We start from the raw sequence: 21,777 nt of genomic DNA on the forward strand, positions 1-21,777 counted from the left end.
AAAAAGAATGAAATAATGCCATTTGCAGCAACATGGACGGTCCTAGAGATTATCATACGAAGTGAAGTAAGCCAGACAGAGAGAGACAAATATCACATGACATCACTTACATGCTGAATCTAAAAAAAAAAAAAAAGTTACAAATGAACTTATTTACAAAACAGACTCACAGCCTTCAAAAACCAACCCCTATGTTCCTAACTGCTAGACTCCCTTCTGAACATTGAAGGAATTCAAGTGGGAATTTTTAATCATTAAATAATAAACCTACACTCAATATAATCGAGTTAGCAAATAAGAACATCTCTGACAAAAAGTTAAAACATCATTTATGATCTCATTGTCTACAGATTATATTTAATGTCTATAACAAAAGGAAATACCTGCCACATCCTCTTCTTGTGCTTTTCCTATCTTTACATATAATTGTATTTTTCCAAATGGAATCATGTGTTACATATTTGGTAGTCTGTCTTTTCCTCGTGTACCACTCTATAGGAGATACCTTAGAGTCTCTTCTGCTCTTGTCTTATCTTTGAAGATAAAAATATCGTGCAGCAGATATAAAAATACTGCTCAACCTTACGTATGAATAGTCTAATTAATAATGTGTCCTAACATTCTGTTAATTTTCATCCATAATATATTATTTAAAAAGACCTGAAATCACATTTAAATCTAATAAACATATCCACGTCCCCAATAAGACAATGTGTAAGGGTATTTTGCAAACCTGGTTTTCTGAGGTGAGGGAGGCTCTATACTTCTTGCTTGCTGTATAGCTACTTTGCAGTTTAAACGGAGCCTTTACGTTCTTTGTTTGATTTGAAGTTATCAACAGAGCTGTATCAGGCAAGGCAAGTGTTCTTATTTCTACATTACATATAAAAACTGATGACTCAATATTTATATAACACCATTGGCTTAATGATTGGTGGACCAGAATAATAGTGTTTTGACTTTAGACCCAGTGCTTTCCCTGTACATCCTACCTCTCATGCTGCTTCTTTTTTACTCTTTGTTGATTATTATTGTTATATTTCAAAAACCTAATGCTACTTTCATATTTGTTTATGTCCCTTATAAAAAGTTAAAATATCTTAATGCCCATAACATAATCTAGAGGAATAAAGCATAGCATAACTTCAACTTTTTAAAGGTTAACTAGGAAGCAAATTCAGCATAGGATCTATAGCTCAAACTCAAGGAACACATGCAGTCCTGAATTTCACTTTTAAGATAGAGATTATGTTGACATTTAATGTGTGAAGAATTGCATCTCATGGGTTTATTAGAACAATTTCTGTGGAATGGGGTTGCAGCTCTTAGATGACTGGGGATCTCAGCCACTTGCCTCTAATTTGATAGTTTTAGAGGTTAGTAACCAGCACTCTCAAAGCCCAATAATCTGTTTCACAAATAGAAACAGCCTCCTGGTGATAAGAATTCTTTAGCTTTCGTTAACAGAAATCAGTGATAATGTTATCTAGTGAACTGCATGTTCTTGAGATGTTAATGAGAAAAAGAATGGCTTCTTTGGCCTACCATTTACTTCCTTTTAAAACGCTGAAAGGCTACTGTGAAAAAAATCATGATGTTCTTTCCCCAACAGATTTTACCTTTATAATAATTCTTGGTTCTAGCTGGTATGAGATTTTTTCTTTTCTCTGAGTTAATATAAACTAAAGCAAGAGAATATGTTTTTCTTTTTTTTAATCTCCAAACAAGCTTTATTTACATTTACTTTTAATAAGAGCTATAAAACAAGTATCAACAAGCAGAAATTTAATTACATCCATGCATTTGATCTGATGAACATACTGTTCACAGTAAAGCTTTACCTATAAATATATGTTGAAAATACAAATTAAGCATCCGTGTTAAGCAGTGTGACCTGTTTTCTAGATATCGTAAATTTTGTTCTGGAATTATCTGTATAGTCTCAGGAAGGGCCTATGTTTTTATTTTTATTTTTTTAATGTCTTTATTGGAGTATAATTGCTTTACAATGTTGTATTAGTTTCTGCTTTATAACAAAGTGAATCACCTATACATATACATATATCCCCATATCTCCTCCCTCTTGCATCTCCCTCCTACCCTCCCTATCCCACCCCTTTAGGTGGTCACAAGGCACCGAGCTGATCTCCCTGTGCTAGGCATGGACTTATAAATACTACCAAATGTAAAATAGATAGCTAGTGGAAAGCAGCCTTATAGCACAGATAATATGGTTTTTTTAAAAAAACAATTCTCAGCTAAATAAAATTTTGGCTGGATAATCCGTATATTAAGTTGTTTAGCTATAAAATGAAGAAAATTTATATTTCTCTATTGAGGGAAAGTTAACCCAAACAAAAGTTTTAGAATTTTGCAATTAATTTTGATAGACATATGACTAATACATTTTACAGAGTTAGACTAATGGCCAGTTTGTTTAGGGCAATTTTTGCTCTGAACTGTTTTAAATAAGTATCCTGCAAAGCATTTCTATTTCATTCAGTGAGTGAAGATGTATAAATCTAAAACAAAGCAAAACCAAACACCAAAACCCAAAAACACACACAAAAAACAAAAGCGAAGAATTATATTGAAGAAAAAATATGGCATCACAATAAACATGGAAAAAATATGGAATCATAATAAAGGTAGAAATATGGAATCACATCCATTACTAGAAGATTCCTTTATAGACATTAGTTGTGCCTCAGGCCATCATGTGCTCTGGGGATGAAGGAGGCAGAGGACCACATTGTACCTTGACTGGTTTTACATCAGTTGGTTCACAGCTTTCTACTTCCTTAATGAAATACATTGATGTCATCATAGTAAGGAATCCAAGATCAGGGAGACATTAATTAACTTTACTAATAGATAAAATGCTTTTAAATTGTTTAAAGTATTTAAAGGTAATTTTAAATTTCTCAAGAGTACCTGGGTTCTTGGATTTACATTTTGTTATGCTTTTACTTGTAAAAGTTGATGAAGGTTCTGATAAATAGCAATTAAGAAGTGGCCTCATTGTGAAGAATAGATCTCAGAAGTCATCTAATGTTTAGGAAGGGAAAAATTCAGAAAATATTAATGGCCATCTGATTATATGGTAAAGGTGTCCCCCTTTTTTTAATCTTCAAAGTAATCTGTCAGCTATTTGTCAAACCCCACAATGATACCAGGATACATTCAGGAAATGATAACCACCTACTCAAGGGGGGAATCCAATCCTTTTATTTTTTAAAGTAATACTCACTTGGTTACTTTTACACTTTGAAGCATTGGTAACGCACCTGTAATTTTCCTAGTATGCACTTAAGTACAGTGCCATAATCTGCTCTAAATTGCATTTGATATGCTTTTATGTTACTTTTCTTCATTTAAAAAATGTAATAGCTACAGAAATGTAAGCGTAAGAGGTAAAGCAGTACTAGTATTCAGATACTTTACAAAACCTGAGAACACGTGCTGAGGAGACCAAAATCTATCAACATTCATATGGTGTCTTATATTAAAGGGAAAATTTCTACCAAATAAAATATGGGTGTGTTAGATGCGAATCAGTTATGGGTTGTACCACATGAGACATATATTAATCTTCTTTCTGGAAAGTGAAGATTGGTAGAGAGATTCATTTGATAGACAAACAATAGGGAAAAAGTGGCAAACAGTCAAGATGTTTATATAACACTGTTGTAGGATTTTAACTTTGGTCCCTTCATAGTTCCATTTCCCTGAGGCTCTAATTTTCTGGCAAAACAGTGGCTGCCAGCAGCATCCACACTCCAAAGTGAAGGGTGGACCACCTGGGCGGAGGTTGCAAAGAAGGTTCTAGAAACCAGTTTTGTAAATCTTAGCCACTCAGCAACCTGGAGGAGATGAAGCAGCTCTGAAATTATAGGTGGGAGTATTTGGGTCGAGGTGAGGGTGTTCTGAGACCTTCTTGTGCTGCCATGGGAACCGGGGTGAAGGGTACAGGGTGGGGGTGTCTTCAACAAGGGGGCTGCCTGGAGAACTTGAATATGTCCACAGAGTTCTGGGCACCCAGTGACACACACTGCAAATAAGGCTAAAGCCGAGACTCTGGCTAAGCAGCTGCCCAATGTGAGGAGGACGGCTTTACTGGGGATGCCTCAGCTCCAAGTGTTTATTCCATCCCAGAGCTAGTGGGGATGTAGGGTGTGCGCGTGTGTACTGGGGACCCAGTGGGAGCCCCAAAGTAGGACACGTTCGTCACAAGTCATTTTGAAGGGATCTGGCTCCACATCTTTCTTCAGGGGGAGTAATAGGAACTCCGAGAACAGGCGGATAAATAAACTTTTGCCAGCGAGAGGTGTCCTGTACACCACAGTGGTCCCAGAGAGACGTCTTCTACGGCCACAGAGCATCAGTGACTAAAATACCTGTTAAGTAAGACCCAAGGCGTTCCTGAACTTTTCCCCCACGTACACACTCTTCCCCAATCCGGGGGGTGTTGGGTGCCTCAGTCAGGGGACTCACAGGTGGAGGGGGCCACCCCCAGAAGGATAAAAAACTCAGTCTCATCCTCTTTACTAATGCAGGGTTTTGACCTGAAGCTGGCAGGAGTAGGTGAGGGAGAGATGCTTTAATTAAGAAGAAATGTTGCTTTTATATATAGAATGGATAAACAAGGTCCTACTGTAGAGCACAGGGAACTATATTCAATATCCTATGATAAACCATAATGGAAAAGAATATAAAACAAAGAATTTGTATATATATATATATATATGTATAACTGAATCACTTTGTTGTATAGCAGTAATTAACACAACATTGTAAATCAACTATACTTCAATAAAAAAGTAAATAGGGCTTCCCTGGTGGCACAGCGGTTGAGAGTCCACCTGCCGATGCAGGGGACACGGGTTCGTGCCCCGGTCCGGGAAGATCCCACATGCTGTGGAGCGGCTGGGCCCGTGAGCCATGGCCGCTGAGCCTGTGCGTCCGGAGCCTGTGCTCCGCAGCGGGAGAGGCCACAACAGTGAGAGGCCCGTGTACCGCAAAAGAAAAACAAAAAGTAAATAAATAAAATTAAAAAACATCTTCAAAATTTTTACCTTGCACAGATCTAGATATTTTTAATTTCTATACATTTTTGTGAGTGGAAGTGATTTATGAATATTTAAGTACCAAAGAGCAAAAGCCAAGTCATGAGATCTCTTATGTGCAGAATGTTTGTGTCCCCCAAATTCATACGATGAAGCCCTAATCCCCAGTGTGAAGGTGTTTGAAGGAGCCTTTGGGAGGTGACTAGATTTGGATGAGGTCCTGAGGGCGGGGGCCCCACGATGGGATTCATATCCTGATAAGAAGAGGAGGCCGGAGCTGAGTGTCTGTCGCGTGAGGACATGGTGGGAAGGAGGCCTGTGAGCCAGGAAGACGGTCCTCAGCAGGGCCAGGATCTGCTGGCACCTTGATCGTGGCATTGTAGGCCTTCGAACTCTGAGAAACAAATGTTGGTTTAGGTACCTCAGCCTATGAAATTTTCTTACAGCAGCCAGAGCTGACTAAGACAGGACCCAGGGGAAACTAGCCCTGTAGAGTTTAAACGGACAAAGTAGGAATCAAGTAAAGGTATATATTGTTTTCTCTCTGAGAAGTAGTCCAAGTTTAATTTAACTACCTGAAAAAAATTGTGTTTTTTTCCAAAAGTACCTGTTAAATAAAGTATAAATAACAGTGCATTCATTTATCTAATCAGAAAAGTTAAATTAACAGTGTGTCAGAGATTCACTTAAAAAACCTCTTAGGACTTGCTTCCCATCTTTCACTGAAAGTCTTCATTCTGCTTTGCTCTGTTACCCGCTTTGTCGATTTTCTCAGTCCGTACTTATTTCATTCCCAAAGAACTATCTAACCATGGAAACTGCAACCAACTACGAGCCATTTTGACTACAAATTATAAAGGTTTGTCTTTATTTTACATTAAACTCAATTATTCAATCTTTGATTTGTAATCAAGTAAATCCATACTTTTTCCCTTTGATTGATCTGCTTATACCATCGCCAGTGGGGTCCATGTGAAAGGGATACTCATATGGCGATGATTTCATGGTAAACTTTGTTTTTCTGAGGACCCCTCAGGGGAGAGTTAAGAGGCCCCCCCACCTAATGTGGGCTAACTCTTCCTAGAAACTCCATGAAATTGTCCGTGTTCTGTGCCGCTGACTAAAACCCCTCCATCTCTCTATGTGAAGCATCTTTATTCTCCATGGTTTACCATGTTCCTCATTAAAAGAGGAGGGGCATGAAAGGAAACGTCTATCAAGTTGGTGAAAAACTGTGACAAATACCATGTAGCCTGTACCCAGGAAACATCTGATAGTGACCTTCTCTGGACATTGTGAAGAATAAAGGGTAGCCAGTAAAAGTTAGGAACTCCTCTCACCTCCCTTATTGGTGAACTTTTCTATCTTGCTAGAGTCAGGCTGGCTGGGTCTCAAATCATCTTTGTTCCTTGCTGTATACAATGTAGCAAGTTACTTAAGCACTCCTGATTCACGCATTGTGGAGTTACAAAGGTACTTTGTTTACTTGAGTTATTTATGAAGAATGGTGAGGTATCATGTCAATCAGTAGTAGTTATTAATCCTATTCCTCTTCTTCCTCATTATCACCATTAACTTCAACCTGTAACCCCACTTAGGTCTTGATTCTTCTTCTGAGAGTTTCAGGGGATGCTACCATTTTCAAGAATCAATTTTCTATAAAATTAGAAATGCTAATTTCATTGAGTTGTAAAATTAAAATTTTTAGTCTTTTAAATTTTCACAGTTGTATTTATTTTATGTTTCTCATATATATTAGAAATTCATAATAAATGCTTTAAAAATTGTTGATCTATAATTGTTTCTACCGTGCAACATTAACAAGTTGATCACAGAGTATAACAGTTTTCAAGACTTCACGGACTTTTTCTTATCAAAACCAGGCAGGAGAAACAGTCAACCATCTACATTCATTATGAAAGTCCGGCATTTATGATACTCAATTTCTTTCAGTGCTTAAAGGAACAATTATAACATCAAATGCATATATTAGAGAAAAAGTTCTCAAATTAAAAATTTAACCTTTCACCATAAGAAATTAGAAAAATAATGGAAAATTACACTCAAAGCAAGCAGAAGGTAGGAGGTGATAAAGACAAGAGTAGAAATCAATAAAATTAAAAAGAGAAAAATAAAATCAAGGCAATCATAAGCTTGCTTTTTGAACAACAAAACTGATAAAACTCCAGCCAGACTGACAAAGAAAAACAGAGAAGATACAAACTGTAAATATGAAAATAGCTGACACATCACTACCAAAAGGAATGCTAAGAACAATTCTGTGTCCATAAATATGACAATTTAAATTCCTTGGCAGACGGAAACTATCAAGATTCACTCAAGAAAAACAACCCGAACAGCCTCATGTGTCTTGAGGAAATCGAATTCATAGTTAGCATCACATCAACAAGAAGTACTTCAGGTACTTAGTTTCACTGGATATTTTTACCAACTATTCAAGGAATAAATAATAACCAATTTTAAAAAGTCTCATAAGAAATAGAAGAGAACACTTTCTAACTCATTTCATGGAGCCAAAATTGCACTAATACCAAAGCAAAACTGTTACGAGAAAAGAAAATTACAGAACGGTAACACTTATTAACATAGATGCAAAAATGCCCAATCTAGGGCTTCCTAGTGGCACAGTGGTTGAGAGTCCGCCTGCCGATGCAGGGGACACGGGTTCGTGCCCCGGTCCGGGAGGATCCCGCGTGCCGTGGAGCGGCTGGGCCCGTGAGCCATGGCCGCTGAGCCTGCGCATCCGGAGCCTGTGCTCCGCAGCGGGAGAGGCCACAGCAGTGAGAGAGAGAAAAAAAAAAGCCCAATCTAATATAAGAAATTCCAATGCAGCAACATATAAAAAGAACACGTAGCATGACCAAGTGAGGTTTATTCCAAGAATGCAAGGCTGATTTGACATTCAAAAATCAATCTATTTATTTCATCATACTGAAAGTCAAAGGAATCAGAACAGCTGAAACAGATTTGAAAAAGAAAAACAAAATTAAAGGAATAATGCTAGTTGATTTTAAGAATTATTATGAAGTCACAGTAATAATGAGATTGTGGTATTGGCTAATGTTATAGAAAATAAGATCAGTGGGACGGAATAGAGAATCTAGCAATAAATCCATATAAATACATAATTTTTGACAAAGTTGTAAAAGCAATTCAATGGAGAAAGAATAGTTTTTCCAAGAAATGGTGCTATAAAAACTGAACATCCATATGAAAAAAAAAATTAAGCTTGACCTATACCTCACACCTTATACAAAAATTAACCCCAAATTGATCATAGACCTAAATAGAAACGTTAACTCTGTGAAATATCTGGAAGAAAATATAGGAGAAAATCTCATGACTTTGGGTTAGTCAAAATTTTTTAGACATGACAACAAAAATACAATCTCTAAAGAAAAAAAGATAAATTGAACTTCACAACTGGAAACTTTGGCTCTGTGAAAAATGTTGTTACAAAATGAAAAGGCAAGTCACAGAATGGGAGAAAATACTTGTAAATCGCATTTTTTATGAAGCCCTTTTATCTAAAATACATAAAGGCCAATAAAAAATAAACAAACCAACTTAGAAAATAGGTAAGCATTATAAACAGACACATTTCCAATGAAGGTATAATAAATAAGCATATGAAAAACTATGGATATCATTTACATTAAAAAATGCAAAATAAAACTACAGTGAGATACTGCTACATACACTGCTGGTCGGAATGCAAAATTGTGGGCCACTTTGGAATAACAATTGGGCAATTTCTTATAAAGTTTAAACACAGTCTTAGCATATAACCTGGCAATCCGACCCCTAGATATTTATCTAAAGCAATGGGAACTTTACTCGAAAACCTTAACTTGAATGTTCCTAGAAGCTTTGCTTGTCATTATCAAAAGTTGGAAACAAGCCATTTGTCCTTCAAGCTGAATGGATAAACAGACAGCGGTATACTCATTCAAGACTGCTTCTCAGCCATAAAAAGACAGCTAGTGATCCATGCAGCAACTTGGATAACTGTTAAATGCACCCCACCAAGTGAAAGAAGCCATTTCCAGATGGGTTTATAGTCTGTGATTCCATTTCTATGACAATCTGGAAAAGGTCGAAGTAGAGAAAAGGTAAACAGATCAGTGTTTGCCAGGTTTGAGGGCTGGGGTGTTGGTTGACTACAAACCGGGAGGGTGGAGGATGTTTGGGGTGATGGAAGTCTCTATAAGGAAATGGATTGGATACGTGACTCAAAACGCGTACGAGTGTATATACCACAAAGAACACATTTTACCACACATAAATTTAAACTTAACAAAATCAGCTACGAAGTAAGGGGACCCGACAGGGAATGCAGATTGTAGCCAACAAATCTGTCTAAATTACACACGAACCTGGTAGCCACAGTTAAGTGGGCTGGGAGAAGGGACGTGCCCTAAGTAACTTCATAAAATAGTGTTGGGAGACTGTAGAGCTAAGGATGGAAAGAACCCAAACAACGTCCTCTCCTTTCTCACGGGGCTATGGCTTAGCACACTCTAAACTACATGTACGTGTATGATGGAGTTAAACACATGGGCACATGTATTTTAGATATTGATAGTTACCGTTTTTATTGTGTGAGAAAGAATTTGTAAATAATGGTGAAGGTTAAAATGTGGGGCTGAATTAAGATTGGATGTATCAATATGAAGGTAGATGATAGGTAGCTAGAGAGAGAGGGTGAGAGAGAGAACCATCAGCATAGGTCACTTTAATATGAACCAGGTGTGTAGACAGGGAGGGACCTGCAAAGTCTGTTAAAATCCCTTCTGTGCCCCTTGTCTCTGCTGGCCCAGCAGACACGTGTTTATCAAACGTGTGCTTTTCTTTCTCCATGTGAATTGCCTTCCTCCCCTTTGAGGTCCCAACCCCTACCCCCCCAACATTCTCTTTTATCTTTGAAGATGTTGTTTAAGCTGAGGGTTTCAGCCATTTTGGCAAGTGACTCAGTTTTCCTGGGTCTCTCCCATGTATACATGCTTTTCAACTTTTGTGTGATTTTCTCCTGTTCATCTGTCTCACTCATGTCCGTTTAATTCTTAGACCAGCCAGAAGAACCTAGATGGATAGAGGAAAATTTCTTCCTTCCTGACAGGGTTACTATTTGTACTTATTTCACTCTGCTAAATAACTAAAGTAACATTTTCCAAAACCATTTCCATCTTTGAAGCATTCAAATTACTCCAAATCAGTATTATTATACATAAGAAAAAGACCAAGTCCACTAACTCAAGAAGTCAGCTCCTTGAAGGAAGACTTGGCATGTCTGTACATGGCCACCCTATCAGGCAGTGTCTGGAGTAACACAGAATAAGGGCTGCAGGGGCCTGAGATCTCCAGGAGCTTCTGCTGGCAGTTAAGTTGCTGTATGTTCAGTTGTGACCACGGTTGCACCAAAAGTTCCCATTTCAAAACCAGTAATTGACATGTCATTGAGGGTTCACAAATCCGACTCTTTTTTGCTTTGAAAGGACTACTGTATTCACTATGAATATTTGCTTTTTTTTTATGAGTTAAATGCTTGATTAAACACACAGTAGTCGGTAAACAGGTGAAGAAAGGTACACAGAAGGTGTGTGGCCCCAGGTACCAGTGTCTCTACCTTTCAGCACCCTTGTCTATTTTTTCATTTACCCTTTAAAACAACATTTTGAGACTGGCAACTAAATGAAAGCTTAGCAGAATGTGTACATATATTCAGTATCTCTAAAGAATTGGACAGTGATTCAGGCAGATTAATATTGTAGCGATGACAGGAACACAAGAGTCACCCAACTATAAAATACAGTAGGATTCGTATATTTTTTAAACCGTTACTGATACACATTTCTAAGAACAGTGTGTTTGCTGGGGTTAACGTGCTTTTTGTCAGGAACTTGAAAACATATTTCTGCCACGCTATCAATTCTCACTCATTTAGAAATAAAACAGTACAAACATTGCAGTTGAGAGATAGGATGATAAAACACATTGATATTCCGTCGCTTTGTTACAGACTGCCACGAAAGAAGGATGAAAAGACAGTCCAAAGTAGCCTGTGAGTGAAATTGATTCCCCCTTTCTCCATAACAGGACAAGGTAAAACACGGTATCTTATGCACAAATAGCTTAGAATTACTTTTGTGTTTTGTACATGATACATGTCACAGTCTGTTAACATTTTATTTTCCTGGTTCCATTGAGCATAATTACCAGAATGTCTGAAGGTTATACATCAAAGTATAACTGAGAAAGAATATAGTCACAACTCCGTGTTGTGATAAGATGGGATGCTGGAGAAGAAGATGGGTCTTAAGAAGCAGTCTTTTCTACTCCCTGGATGAGAAAGGCATGTCCGCAAACTCTAAGCAGAGTTTTAGGAATTCCTGGAGGCAATTCGAAAGAGGCTGAGGCAGGGAGATTGACAGTGTGAACTCTGAAAGACTAAAAATATTCCCATAATCCTTTCTTTTTTGGTGAATGATTAAAAGGAATTTGTGCTGATAGCAGAAATCTGTGGTCGATAGAGGGCTGGGTGTTGGTCTAGAGGTGGTGCTCCAGCAGTGAAAAATCAGCAAGTAACGCCCTCTTAATGCCGTCTCTCTGTCTGCTTTCCCCAGTTCCCCTCATCCCAGGAGGATGTGACTCATTTAAATCACTCTGAGCCTAATTGCTCCAACATCATTTCTTCAGTCTTTAACCTCGTGACTTAACAAAAGAAGTACAGTTTTTGAGAGTGATTTGTCATAATCCAATGACATTCTTCTTCTACTGTTTAAGTGGGTTGATTAATTTGAAAAAATTAAACTGTCATCAACCATATTTTTTCTGTTCCTTGGGTGTTACAGCCCCTAGTGCTGTTTACATTTGCAGCAGGTTCTGGCTTTGCCATAATGCTTATTGAAATGAGCACGGTGTATTAATGTGACATTAATACATTGTATAACGTCAAAATCTGGAAACCTCTAGCATTTAAAAGAAGTCAGCATATCCAGAGAGGTATGTTAGAAAGGTGTCTTATCTTCCATAGACCCTGTGATCCGTATACTGTAAGCACTTTGGAGAATGGAAATGACCCTACACATTGAAGCCTTATTATCCTTCTTCCTACGGTAAAGACTCTAAGAACTGGTAAACCAGGACCAAAAGCTCGTTCACAAGCTCCTCTTTAATGCTTTTCCTCCTACGCTGTAGCTCACTCCAGGAAGATGCTGGCTCCTACACCATCAGCAATGTGTGAAAAGAATGCATGTTTCTGACAATCATTCTCACTGTTGTGTCCCCAAGACATAGAAGCTAGAGCAAAGATAGAAGCAGGGGACCAGGTAGGAGGCTACTGCATGAAGTCGGCAAATGATGATGTTGCTGGCATGGACCAGGGCAGTTGGAGAGGGAGTGATGAGAGGTGGTCATATAATGAATACTGTGAATGTGTAGTGCCAGAAGGTTTTGCTGATGGATTATTTGTAAGGTATGAGAGAGACAGAGGAATCAGGGCTAACTCCGATTAGCCCAAGTTTTTACTTTTTTCCCCCCCTTTGACCTAAAAGGGGGATAGAGTTTTCGCTTCCTGTATAGACACCTGGTTACGAATCTGGGGTTTGGGCATAGATGCTGGGTTGAGGTACATATTCAAAGAAGACTCTGTGTGTACGTTGTCATTAAAACCGTCAGATTGGGCGCAGTGACCAAAGGAGTGGCTATAAGTTGGAAAGAGAAAAGTTTCCGGAATTTAGCCCCAGGGCTTTCCTGGCAAAAGGAGACTGTGTCAGGCCACACTCATATCTAGCAAGAAAAGGCATGAGAGTCGGGTATGGTGTCAGGAACGTGGAGGTCGCTGCTTACCTCTGTCGGACCCTTCAGGCGAGGGGCTTTGGGTGAAAGCCCAGTTAGGATGGAGCCAGAGATTTGGAGGAAAGGAACTGGATACAAAGGAATTGGATACAATTCCTACAATGAGGCCTTTTGCCATAAAAAATAGAATTTGGCCATAACTGATGCAGGAAGTAGGACTGTGAAATGTTTTAGCATGGTAGAAACTATTTATAGGTAAATGTTACGCTGAGTTTAAGAGAATATATTTCCACCCATGAAACTTTTGATGTTATTCAAATTTATGCATAAATGTTATGAATAATCACACACATATATGAACATACATATATATATGTCTCTATGAATATGTGTAGGAACAATCACACACATATATGAATATACATATATATGTATCTATGAATATGTGTAATGGGTGCAAACTCAACCTCTCTTCCAGAAGCAGTGTATCGGGCTGTTGAAAGCCAGGGCTTTTGCATTAGTTGGGTTCAAGCTTTGGCACAACTACTTAATAAAGCTGTTAATAATAGTTCACCTTTCCAGGTGCTATTTATGCTCCTGGTCTTCTTGGTGTTTTACCTGCCACTTAATTCTCAAGAGACTCTTCTAATACAGGTGCTATGATAACACCCGTTTTACAGGTAGGAAAGTTGAGATGCAGAAAGATTAAGTACATTGTCCTCAGTCATGGATCCTCAGGGTAAAGCTGGCCTGAGTGCTTGTTAAATTATTATTCTACAGTCATGTTTGCCCAGCCCTTACCACAAAAGCAATCTATAGCTGTTAAAAGGGAGTTTTAAAATTTTAACAAACATGCTTACATATCACAACTAGGAAAAAGTGACTGCAATTAATTTTCCAATCAAATAACGTATTAGTTCAACAGAAGCTTCAGTTAAAGTGGAGGCCCTAACCAGTATGATTCATAACTTTTGTTGAATCCTAGTGTGTAAAGTTCAGACAGTGCAGTCTTGTGATAGTAAAAAGCAATCTACAGTATGAATAACCTTTTATTAATATTTGTTCAGTGAGTCGTATTGCAGATAAGCAATCAAAATCAGATTTCTTGGTTGGAATGTTTCTCCCAGGAATCCCTTTCAATAGGAGAAACCTGCTTTAAAAATGATCTTGCTTTTAAATCAGCTATACTCCAATAAAAATTTAAAAAGTAAAGATCTTTCCCCTCAACAGCTTCTGCCCCCACGGGAGGCCTGCTCAGCCTGCAGTCCCTCCTGGATTGAAAGCCCGGAATTTGCTTCTGATTTACTGAGTGTCTGCCTTCATCACCTGCCATTCACACCTAAGCAGCAGCGCAGTTACTTCATATTAGTTGGGCTAAAATGCAGGATGTCTTGCTGCCCATGCTAGATGTTGCCTCAGTTGCTGATGTTGGGCTGTTCTTGAGTCATTCTGGGAGCACATTTATGAGAAAGAGCATGCATCTTTGTGAAGATACTGGTGCTCATCCTCTCTTAACTGGGCTCACAAAGGATCTGCTCTTTCCTTCATAACATAAACTCTGTATTATGTGGGATAATCACACTTAGGCGTGTTTGCCCTCTTTCTGCTGGGAAAATTATTTAACTTCTCTAAGCCTCAGTATATTCATATGGAAAATGGGGATGATAATACTTTCCTTGAAGATTCCGTGAAACCTAAAAATAATACATGTAAAACCACTGAGCACAGTATCTGGAGCCTCCAAGAAGAATGGCAAAACCCTTGCATGTTCAATGGTATTTTTGTAAAAAGATTTTCTGTGACTCTTAAATTAGACAAGGCACACAAAGCTCCTGAAGTTTAGTAGAGACTCAGGAAAGTTTAATAGTAATAGTTTCTCTCTATGTAATAGACAATGTTAATTCACGTTCTGAATATGCATTCCATATGTTATATTGCTTGTGATACGCCTCTGCTTAACTTTTTTCTGTTAGTCAATAAATATGGTAGAAATAGGAAAGCTGTCAAAAGGAAAGGAAAAGGAATAGGACTAAAGTTTCCTTAGAGGCAAAAAGGAAGGGTGTAACCCAATAAAGAAATCTATAGTAAATATAATGCTTCTGTACAAAAAAAGGGGGGGATCAGTTGATGACAAAACAGGACAACAGCAGCCAACAATTTCACTAGAAGAATCAGGGCAATATATTTGGAAGAGGCAGTATATTTTAGTGGATAAGAGCTTGAGTAACAATGACCGAGAGATACCTGGTTTAGATGCTGGCTTGGGCAAGTTTTTTTTTTAACACTGCAGTGAAATTTCCTCTGCTCCAAGAAGTAAATTATAATAACGTCTTCCTGAAGGGGGCTTTATATCTGGCTAATAAATAAATCAAAACAATTCCAGGGCTTCCCTGGTAGTGCAGTGGTTGAGAATCTGCCTGCTAATGGAGGGGACACGGGTTCGAGCCCTGTTCTGGGAGGATCCCACATGCCGCGGAGCAACTAGGCCCGTGAGCCACAACTACAGAGCCTGCGTGTCTGGAGCCTGTGCTCCGCAACAAGAGAGGCCGCGATAGTGAGAGGCCCATGCACTGCGATGAAGAGTGGCCCCCACTCGCCACAACTAGAGAAAGCCCTCGCACAGAAATGAAGACCCAACACAGCAAAAATAAATTAATTAATTAATAAACTCCTACCCCCAACATCTTCTTAAAAACAACAACAACAAAAAAAAATTCCAAGCTTGCCAAAATCCTTTAATTAAGTCTTGCTTTCAATAGACAGTTTTACAGCTAAGCACATAGTAAAATACTTGCGTGCGTCAAGGGTAAATTTACCATCCCAGTGTAACTAACTTACTTAAATTACCTTAATCATTGAGGATCATCTAACTCCATAATTCTAGAAAGTAATTTTAAAGGAGTGCATATGCTTATTTCTTATAGAAATATAACTACCTTTCTATAATTCTTGCCTCTTGCTTGATTTATATTTAAATTTTCTATATTTTGTAACTGACATAACACATTACTTTGGTGTTCTCAAAAATAGTCATGCATTTATACGAAGGGGGTAAATTCAGATGTCATGTATATTGAATTAGAACTGCTGAGCAGAGGGGCTGGGAGTCTGTTTTTAAGAAGCCACCCAGTCAATAATTATCTGCACTGTGATATGAGGACTTTTGCTTTCCTGCCCATGGAAGAGCTTTTCTTTTGCTTAAGGACGCCAGACCCAGAATGGAGATTAAACAGACAAACTTAACCTCAAATATTGGTCTCTTTAATACCAAATTTTTACAAATTGGACCATATATCTTAAGAATATAAATGATTGCTCTAAAATATAATAATATTGATTATGTAAAACCATTTTATCATCAAAACTTGCTGAGATAATACATAAAACCTAACATCTGTCCCTGAAATAGCTGATCAAAATACTTAAAGTGGGGGCTTCCCTGGTGGCGCAGTGGTTGAGAGTCCGCCTGCCGATGCAGGGGACACGGGTTCGTGCCCCGGTCCGGGAGGATCCCACATGCCGCAGAACGGCTGGGCCCTTGAGCCATGGCCGCTGGACCTGCGCGTCCGGAGCCTGTGCTCCGCAACGGAGAGGCCACAACGGTGAGAGGCCCGCGTACCACACACACAAAAAATACTTAAAGTGAATTTTCAGGTTTGCTCCAATCCAGCTTTTTAATCTCTGATTTTTTTTTCTTTTTAAATCTCTGGTATTCTTTATCTGTTCCAGAATCATGGCAAATCACTGCATTTCTTTAAAAGCTTGTTATCATTGGTAACTTTTAATAATCCCTGAAATATAATTTAAATATTCTATAAATGTTTATTTTGATACATTGGCATATAAATGTTAATATAAAAACCATACATGGCACACAGAATATAGTATTAATTACTTCCAAATAATTGCACTAGAATGAATAAAAAGGGAGAAAATTTCTATTCATTCAAGTACAATTATTTGGAAGTAATAATTGGGAGAAAGCAACCTGATTTTTACAAACTAAATCATTTACTGTACTGGCCTAAATTACCTAATGACTTTTATTTCTGTGGTGAAATGTAACTGCCTCACAATTAATAAGACAAAAAAGTAAGTTTCAACTGCAAATGAGATCCTGAAATCTCAAGATAAAATTAAGATTCTTGAGCCAACAGTGATGGAAAGTAGCCGCATTTTAGGTCCTCATTCAATATTTGAAAAACAATATAAGTAAATAAAATTTTCTAGGAATTAATACTTCGTAAATGAGTAAATAACATTATTTTGTGCCAAAGTTTAACCAAATAGTTATGCTGTATTTTTTGCATAAAAATTTTGCATTAAAAATTAAAGGCTTCCTGAAAGCATATTTCATAATACAGATTTCCAGACCATCATCATCAACACACAGCACATTTATGTGTAATTTCCAAGACCATGTGAAATGGATATCTTTTCAAACAATGTATATTTAGATAACTCAGTGTCTATGTAGGCTCTTCCAAAGTTCCTGGACTATTAGGTCAAAATGATTCGTACAAGGAAGAAAAATAAAATGACTAAACTGAGTTTTGCATTTGCTTAAATTCAACAGATAATTAGTCAAAAATGAGCTGTACTTTATGAAGATATCATAGATTTAAAATAAAAATTAACAATCAGGTTTATTTTTAGTTCCTTATAGAAAATAAATATGGAGACAAAAACATCTTGTTATAACTTCAGTTAGAATTCTGAGTCAGGTTACTTAAGAAAGTAGGCGTCACTAAATTGCCTCTAGAGAACAATACATTACTTCAAAATTAGCAAGAATTTGACATTTAAGAGTATTAACTTTGTTTAAGGGTTACACTGAGCATCTACTAATTAAAACTTTAATGAAGATAAATTAGAACACCAATATTTCCTGTTGGAAATGTCAAGTCCTTCAAATGAAATTCTATAAACAAGGTTCAGATCTCAAAGGACTGGAAAGTTCTACAGAAATAGCCATTATACTTACATAGTCTCCACAGAACATTTTGCTGATAGTGGTTAAGTTCAGAGCAGTTCAGAAGGTCTTTGGTGTGTGGTCAGATGAATAGACTTGTTTCACTGTGTCGCTAGAACAAAGTGAATTTCACTGTTCAATCCAATTTAAATATGTCCACTGTCCACCTCAGTTTCTCAGGCAAGAAAATGAAGGGTCAGTTCTGGACACAGCAGGTCTCGAGACACAGCATTTATACTTAGCTACCAGTCACAGGTGAGTAGGCAGAATTTATGAGTAGGCACAAAACATTTATACTTAGCTACCAGTCACAGGTGAGTAGGCACAAAACAAATAGAACCAGTAGCCTAGCCCCTGGCCCCATGTTGATATAAGAAACATAAATGAGCTAACCAATGAAAGAAGTGTAACCTTTTGAGAAAGCTGGTGACTTACGGAAAGTAGGTTGATTAACCACGAAGTTAATGATTTATTTTCTGCTGCGTGAAGTTGGTAGATTTTATGTGCATCTATACCATTCTCTAAATATTTTGAACTATTATGTATCCCGTCATATGTTAAAAAATAATTGATTTAGGACAGAATTGATTACCCAGCAGGAAAAGTCTTTGGAGAAGTCATATATGCACCATCATTTTCACACTTTCATATATATATTATTTTAATATTTAACTTTATTACTTTTTAAGGAAACAAAATTTAAAAATACCTTCAACACCCAATATATTGTTAGGAAATATCTATAATCATAAGTTTCATACATTATTCCAAAAATCACACAATAAATGTGTATTATATCATTTTACTGCCACTTGCCATTTAGGGAACAATACAGTGTTCATTTAGTCTATAAAATTTTTAAAAGATTTTGAAGACAAATTAGGCATAAATAATTCTTGGTTGAAAGAACAGAAAATTTTAAGTATTAACTGGTCATCCATAACTCTAGGACCACTTTCCCCCAAATAAATCTGATGTTAAAATATGAAAAAATCATTAAGCAGGATGTTTTAATTTAATATATATATTATGAACAGAAAAATGTCTGATTTCTGCAGAGTTCAATTTATAATAGAATATGATTAACTTAATAATATACTTAGTACTGTGAAAGATGTAAAGAAGCATGCCTGCTTTCAAGGAAGTTAAAATCTAGTAAGTCATACTATGTACATGTATGTGTGTGTATGCACATCTGTATTTGTGTCTGGATTTGATTCTTGTGTTTTTTCTGTGTAGATTTAGAGAGCATATGGTAATTACTAAATAATAGTTATATGTATAGGATTCAGAATTTTAAAACAAATTTATGATTATTTTCTTTTTATGATTATTTTCAAAGGTTATGTGATTTATGGCTTTAATTATAGACTCAGTGTGACAATGTGAAATAAAAATTGTCAAAAAATTTGAAGCAAACATATGTTCTTTAAATATCAGATAATTGAGAGAAAAGAGATTTGATAATATTCCCTAATTTCCTGCCAAACAATTATTACTTACTGTTTATTTTTATTCATCATTATTTTATGATTTAGCTTTTTTTTAAAAAAATGTACCCAGTTTAAACTATAATGTCTGGGATTTGTTTTATAATAGTTTTGTAAATAAAGGTTTGGGAGATATTAATCAAGTATGGAAAAATCTTGAAAACTGTTCAGAAGATAGAAGTCCATTAGATAATTCTGTTTTTTATGCATTTGAACATTTTCATAGTAAAATTTTAAACATTTTGCATTTAACTTATTTACTCATATTTAACTATGCTTTGAGTGTCTGCTGTATGAAAAGTAATAAATGCTAACTATACTTGAGCTTTCACTCTCTATGAGACACTGTTTCACTTGAATTTACCTGTATAAATAAATTTAATCCTCACAACAACACTACGGGCTAGGTACTATTATCGCCCATATTTTAGAGGGGAGAACACTGAGGTACTGTGTAGTCAGAAAAGGTGCCGAAGATCACACTCTAAAAAGGAGTAGACATTTCAGCCTTGACAGTCCAGTGTCAGGACTTCTAACCTCAGTCTCTATGCTGTTCAGGTGCTCTGTGAACCTCAGTCTCTGTGCTGTGTAGGTACTCTGTGAATAAAGCAAGACAACTGTTAAAAAATTTAAAAAGCACATTTCTTGATTCAAAGGATTTATATTTTGATAGGTGGATAAAATTAATAGAATACAAGATGAGAAGCAGTAGGTGCCGTGAGCAAGTTACAAAAGACGTTATGGACAATTCCATGAGAGGCAAGTTCTTTTAGGCTGCGAGTAAATCCAGAAGCCTTCCCAGATGAAGCAGCATTTGAAATGTAGCTTAGAGATGGAAGAAGAGCCTTCCAGGTAGGGAAACCCAGAAACTAGCGCTCACACGGATAGGGTAGGGAGGTGGAGGTCATGCAATGTGTACTGTAATTGTATCAGTTCTAAATCTGACCCTGAATAGTTAGTTATATATGGCCAACAATAAAATGCATTTTTTTCTGCTTCATTTTTTGGAGTTAAAATTCAATGTGATAGACTCAAAGGAGAAGTATTAGCAGCATCCAATATCTTGGAATGAATATGTCCCCTGGTCATAAATCAATACATCCTGGATCAGAGAGGATCACATCTTTTTAGCCAAATCAGTCTAAAAATACAGAATGACTTGTAGGCCAAGAAGACATGATCCTAACCAATCAAAGTTAATAATTTGTTTAAAAAAATAATGTGGGGCTTCCCTGGTGGCTCAGTGGTTAAGAATCCGCCTGCCAATGCAGGGGACAGGGGTTCGAGCCCTGGTCCAGGAAGATCCCACATGCCGTGGAGCAACTGGGCCCGTGTGCCACAACTACTGAGCCTGTGCTTTAGAGCCCACGTGCCACGACTACTGCAGCCGTGAAAAAAAAATAAGAAAAAAAATAATGTGGATGAATTCAAAGGCAGGTGGGTCAGTTAGTAAAGCATAGACAAGTGGGGCAAGGATTGGTGGCACCCATGTGATAATTACATACTTAGATGGCACATCGGCCCAAGTACCAGGCATGTGGGGTCTTTTGCTAAGTGCACATGCACTTATGCTTGTGGTAGGTTGTACTATTGTTCACAATGACTCACTCTCTTCACTTCTGCTATATGGTGTGTATTACTTTTATGCCCCTTCGATTTGGGGTTTGGTCATGTGCCCTGCTTCAGCCAGTGGAATATGAGCAGGCAATTTGATAGTACACCTGAGCACAAACTTTTAGACACATTGTAACTTTCTGTCCCTCTTTGCAAAAACAGGGCATGCCAGAATAGAAGAAGCTTAAATGAGAGGCCAGGGGAGCAGCCTCTTAGATCTGCCTTAGCTAACTAACGCAGTCTCAGTTTTGGCAATAGTCGTCCTAGTCTCAACATTAACTTTACGATTTTTATCTTCTGATAACTATTCAGCAACGATCTTCTAGCTAAAATTTGAATGCCTGTGTAGTGCGCCATACCAAACAAGCATTCAATCCTCCTGAGTGTCTAGTTTCATATTATTTATTCAATTTATTAGCAAATATTTATTAGGCAGCTAACATGTGCCTGGAGATGCACTGGGTGCTTGGGGTACTTCATTGAACAAGACAAAGATCCCTGCCTTGTGGTGCTTTTATTTATTAATGAATAATTTGGAATTTTTATTTTATATGTGATTCAAAAAAGTGTAATTAATGTATGTTGTTTGATGCAGGCTTATGCATACTCAAGTATAATGATACTCCCCCTTGAGCAGTACTCACTGCCTGCAACATCATAAGAAGGCAGCTCTAAATAGCACAAATTTCCTTCCCGTTAGGCAGTGGTCTTCAAACCATTTGGCATCAGTGAAGTTTGAAAAACTATGTACCTCTTTATCCTTTTAAAAATGTGGCATATAAACACTTTAATTCAAGATGAGATAGTTGCAGTTTGG

The 21,777-nt window shown here is 37.3% G+C and overlaps 1 protein-coding gene across 1 annotated transcript in view; it reads right to left on the bottom strand.

Annotated features, from left to right (window-relative positions):
- Window positions 1–17,886, bottom strand: part of ANXA10 (annexin A10) — a gene marked incomplete at both ends in the record, with an annotated part of 72,019 nt that extends 54,133 nt beyond the window's left edge. Inside the window, one exon of the mRNA XM_081237234.1 lies at window positions 17,869–17,886. Coding sequence (XP_081093360.1) covers window positions 17,869–17,886 — 18 coding nt within the window. The remainder of the gene's footprint in view (window positions 1–17,868) is intronic.
- Window positions 17,887–21,777: the final 3,891 nt, after the last annotated feature.

The sequence above is a fragment of the Mesoplodon bidens genome (assembly GCF_964165515.1).
Source record: "Mesoplodon bidens genome assembly, chromosome: 6".
NCBI lineage: Eukaryota > Metazoa > Chordata > Mammalia > Artiodactyla > Ziphiidae > Mesoplodon > Mesoplodon bidens.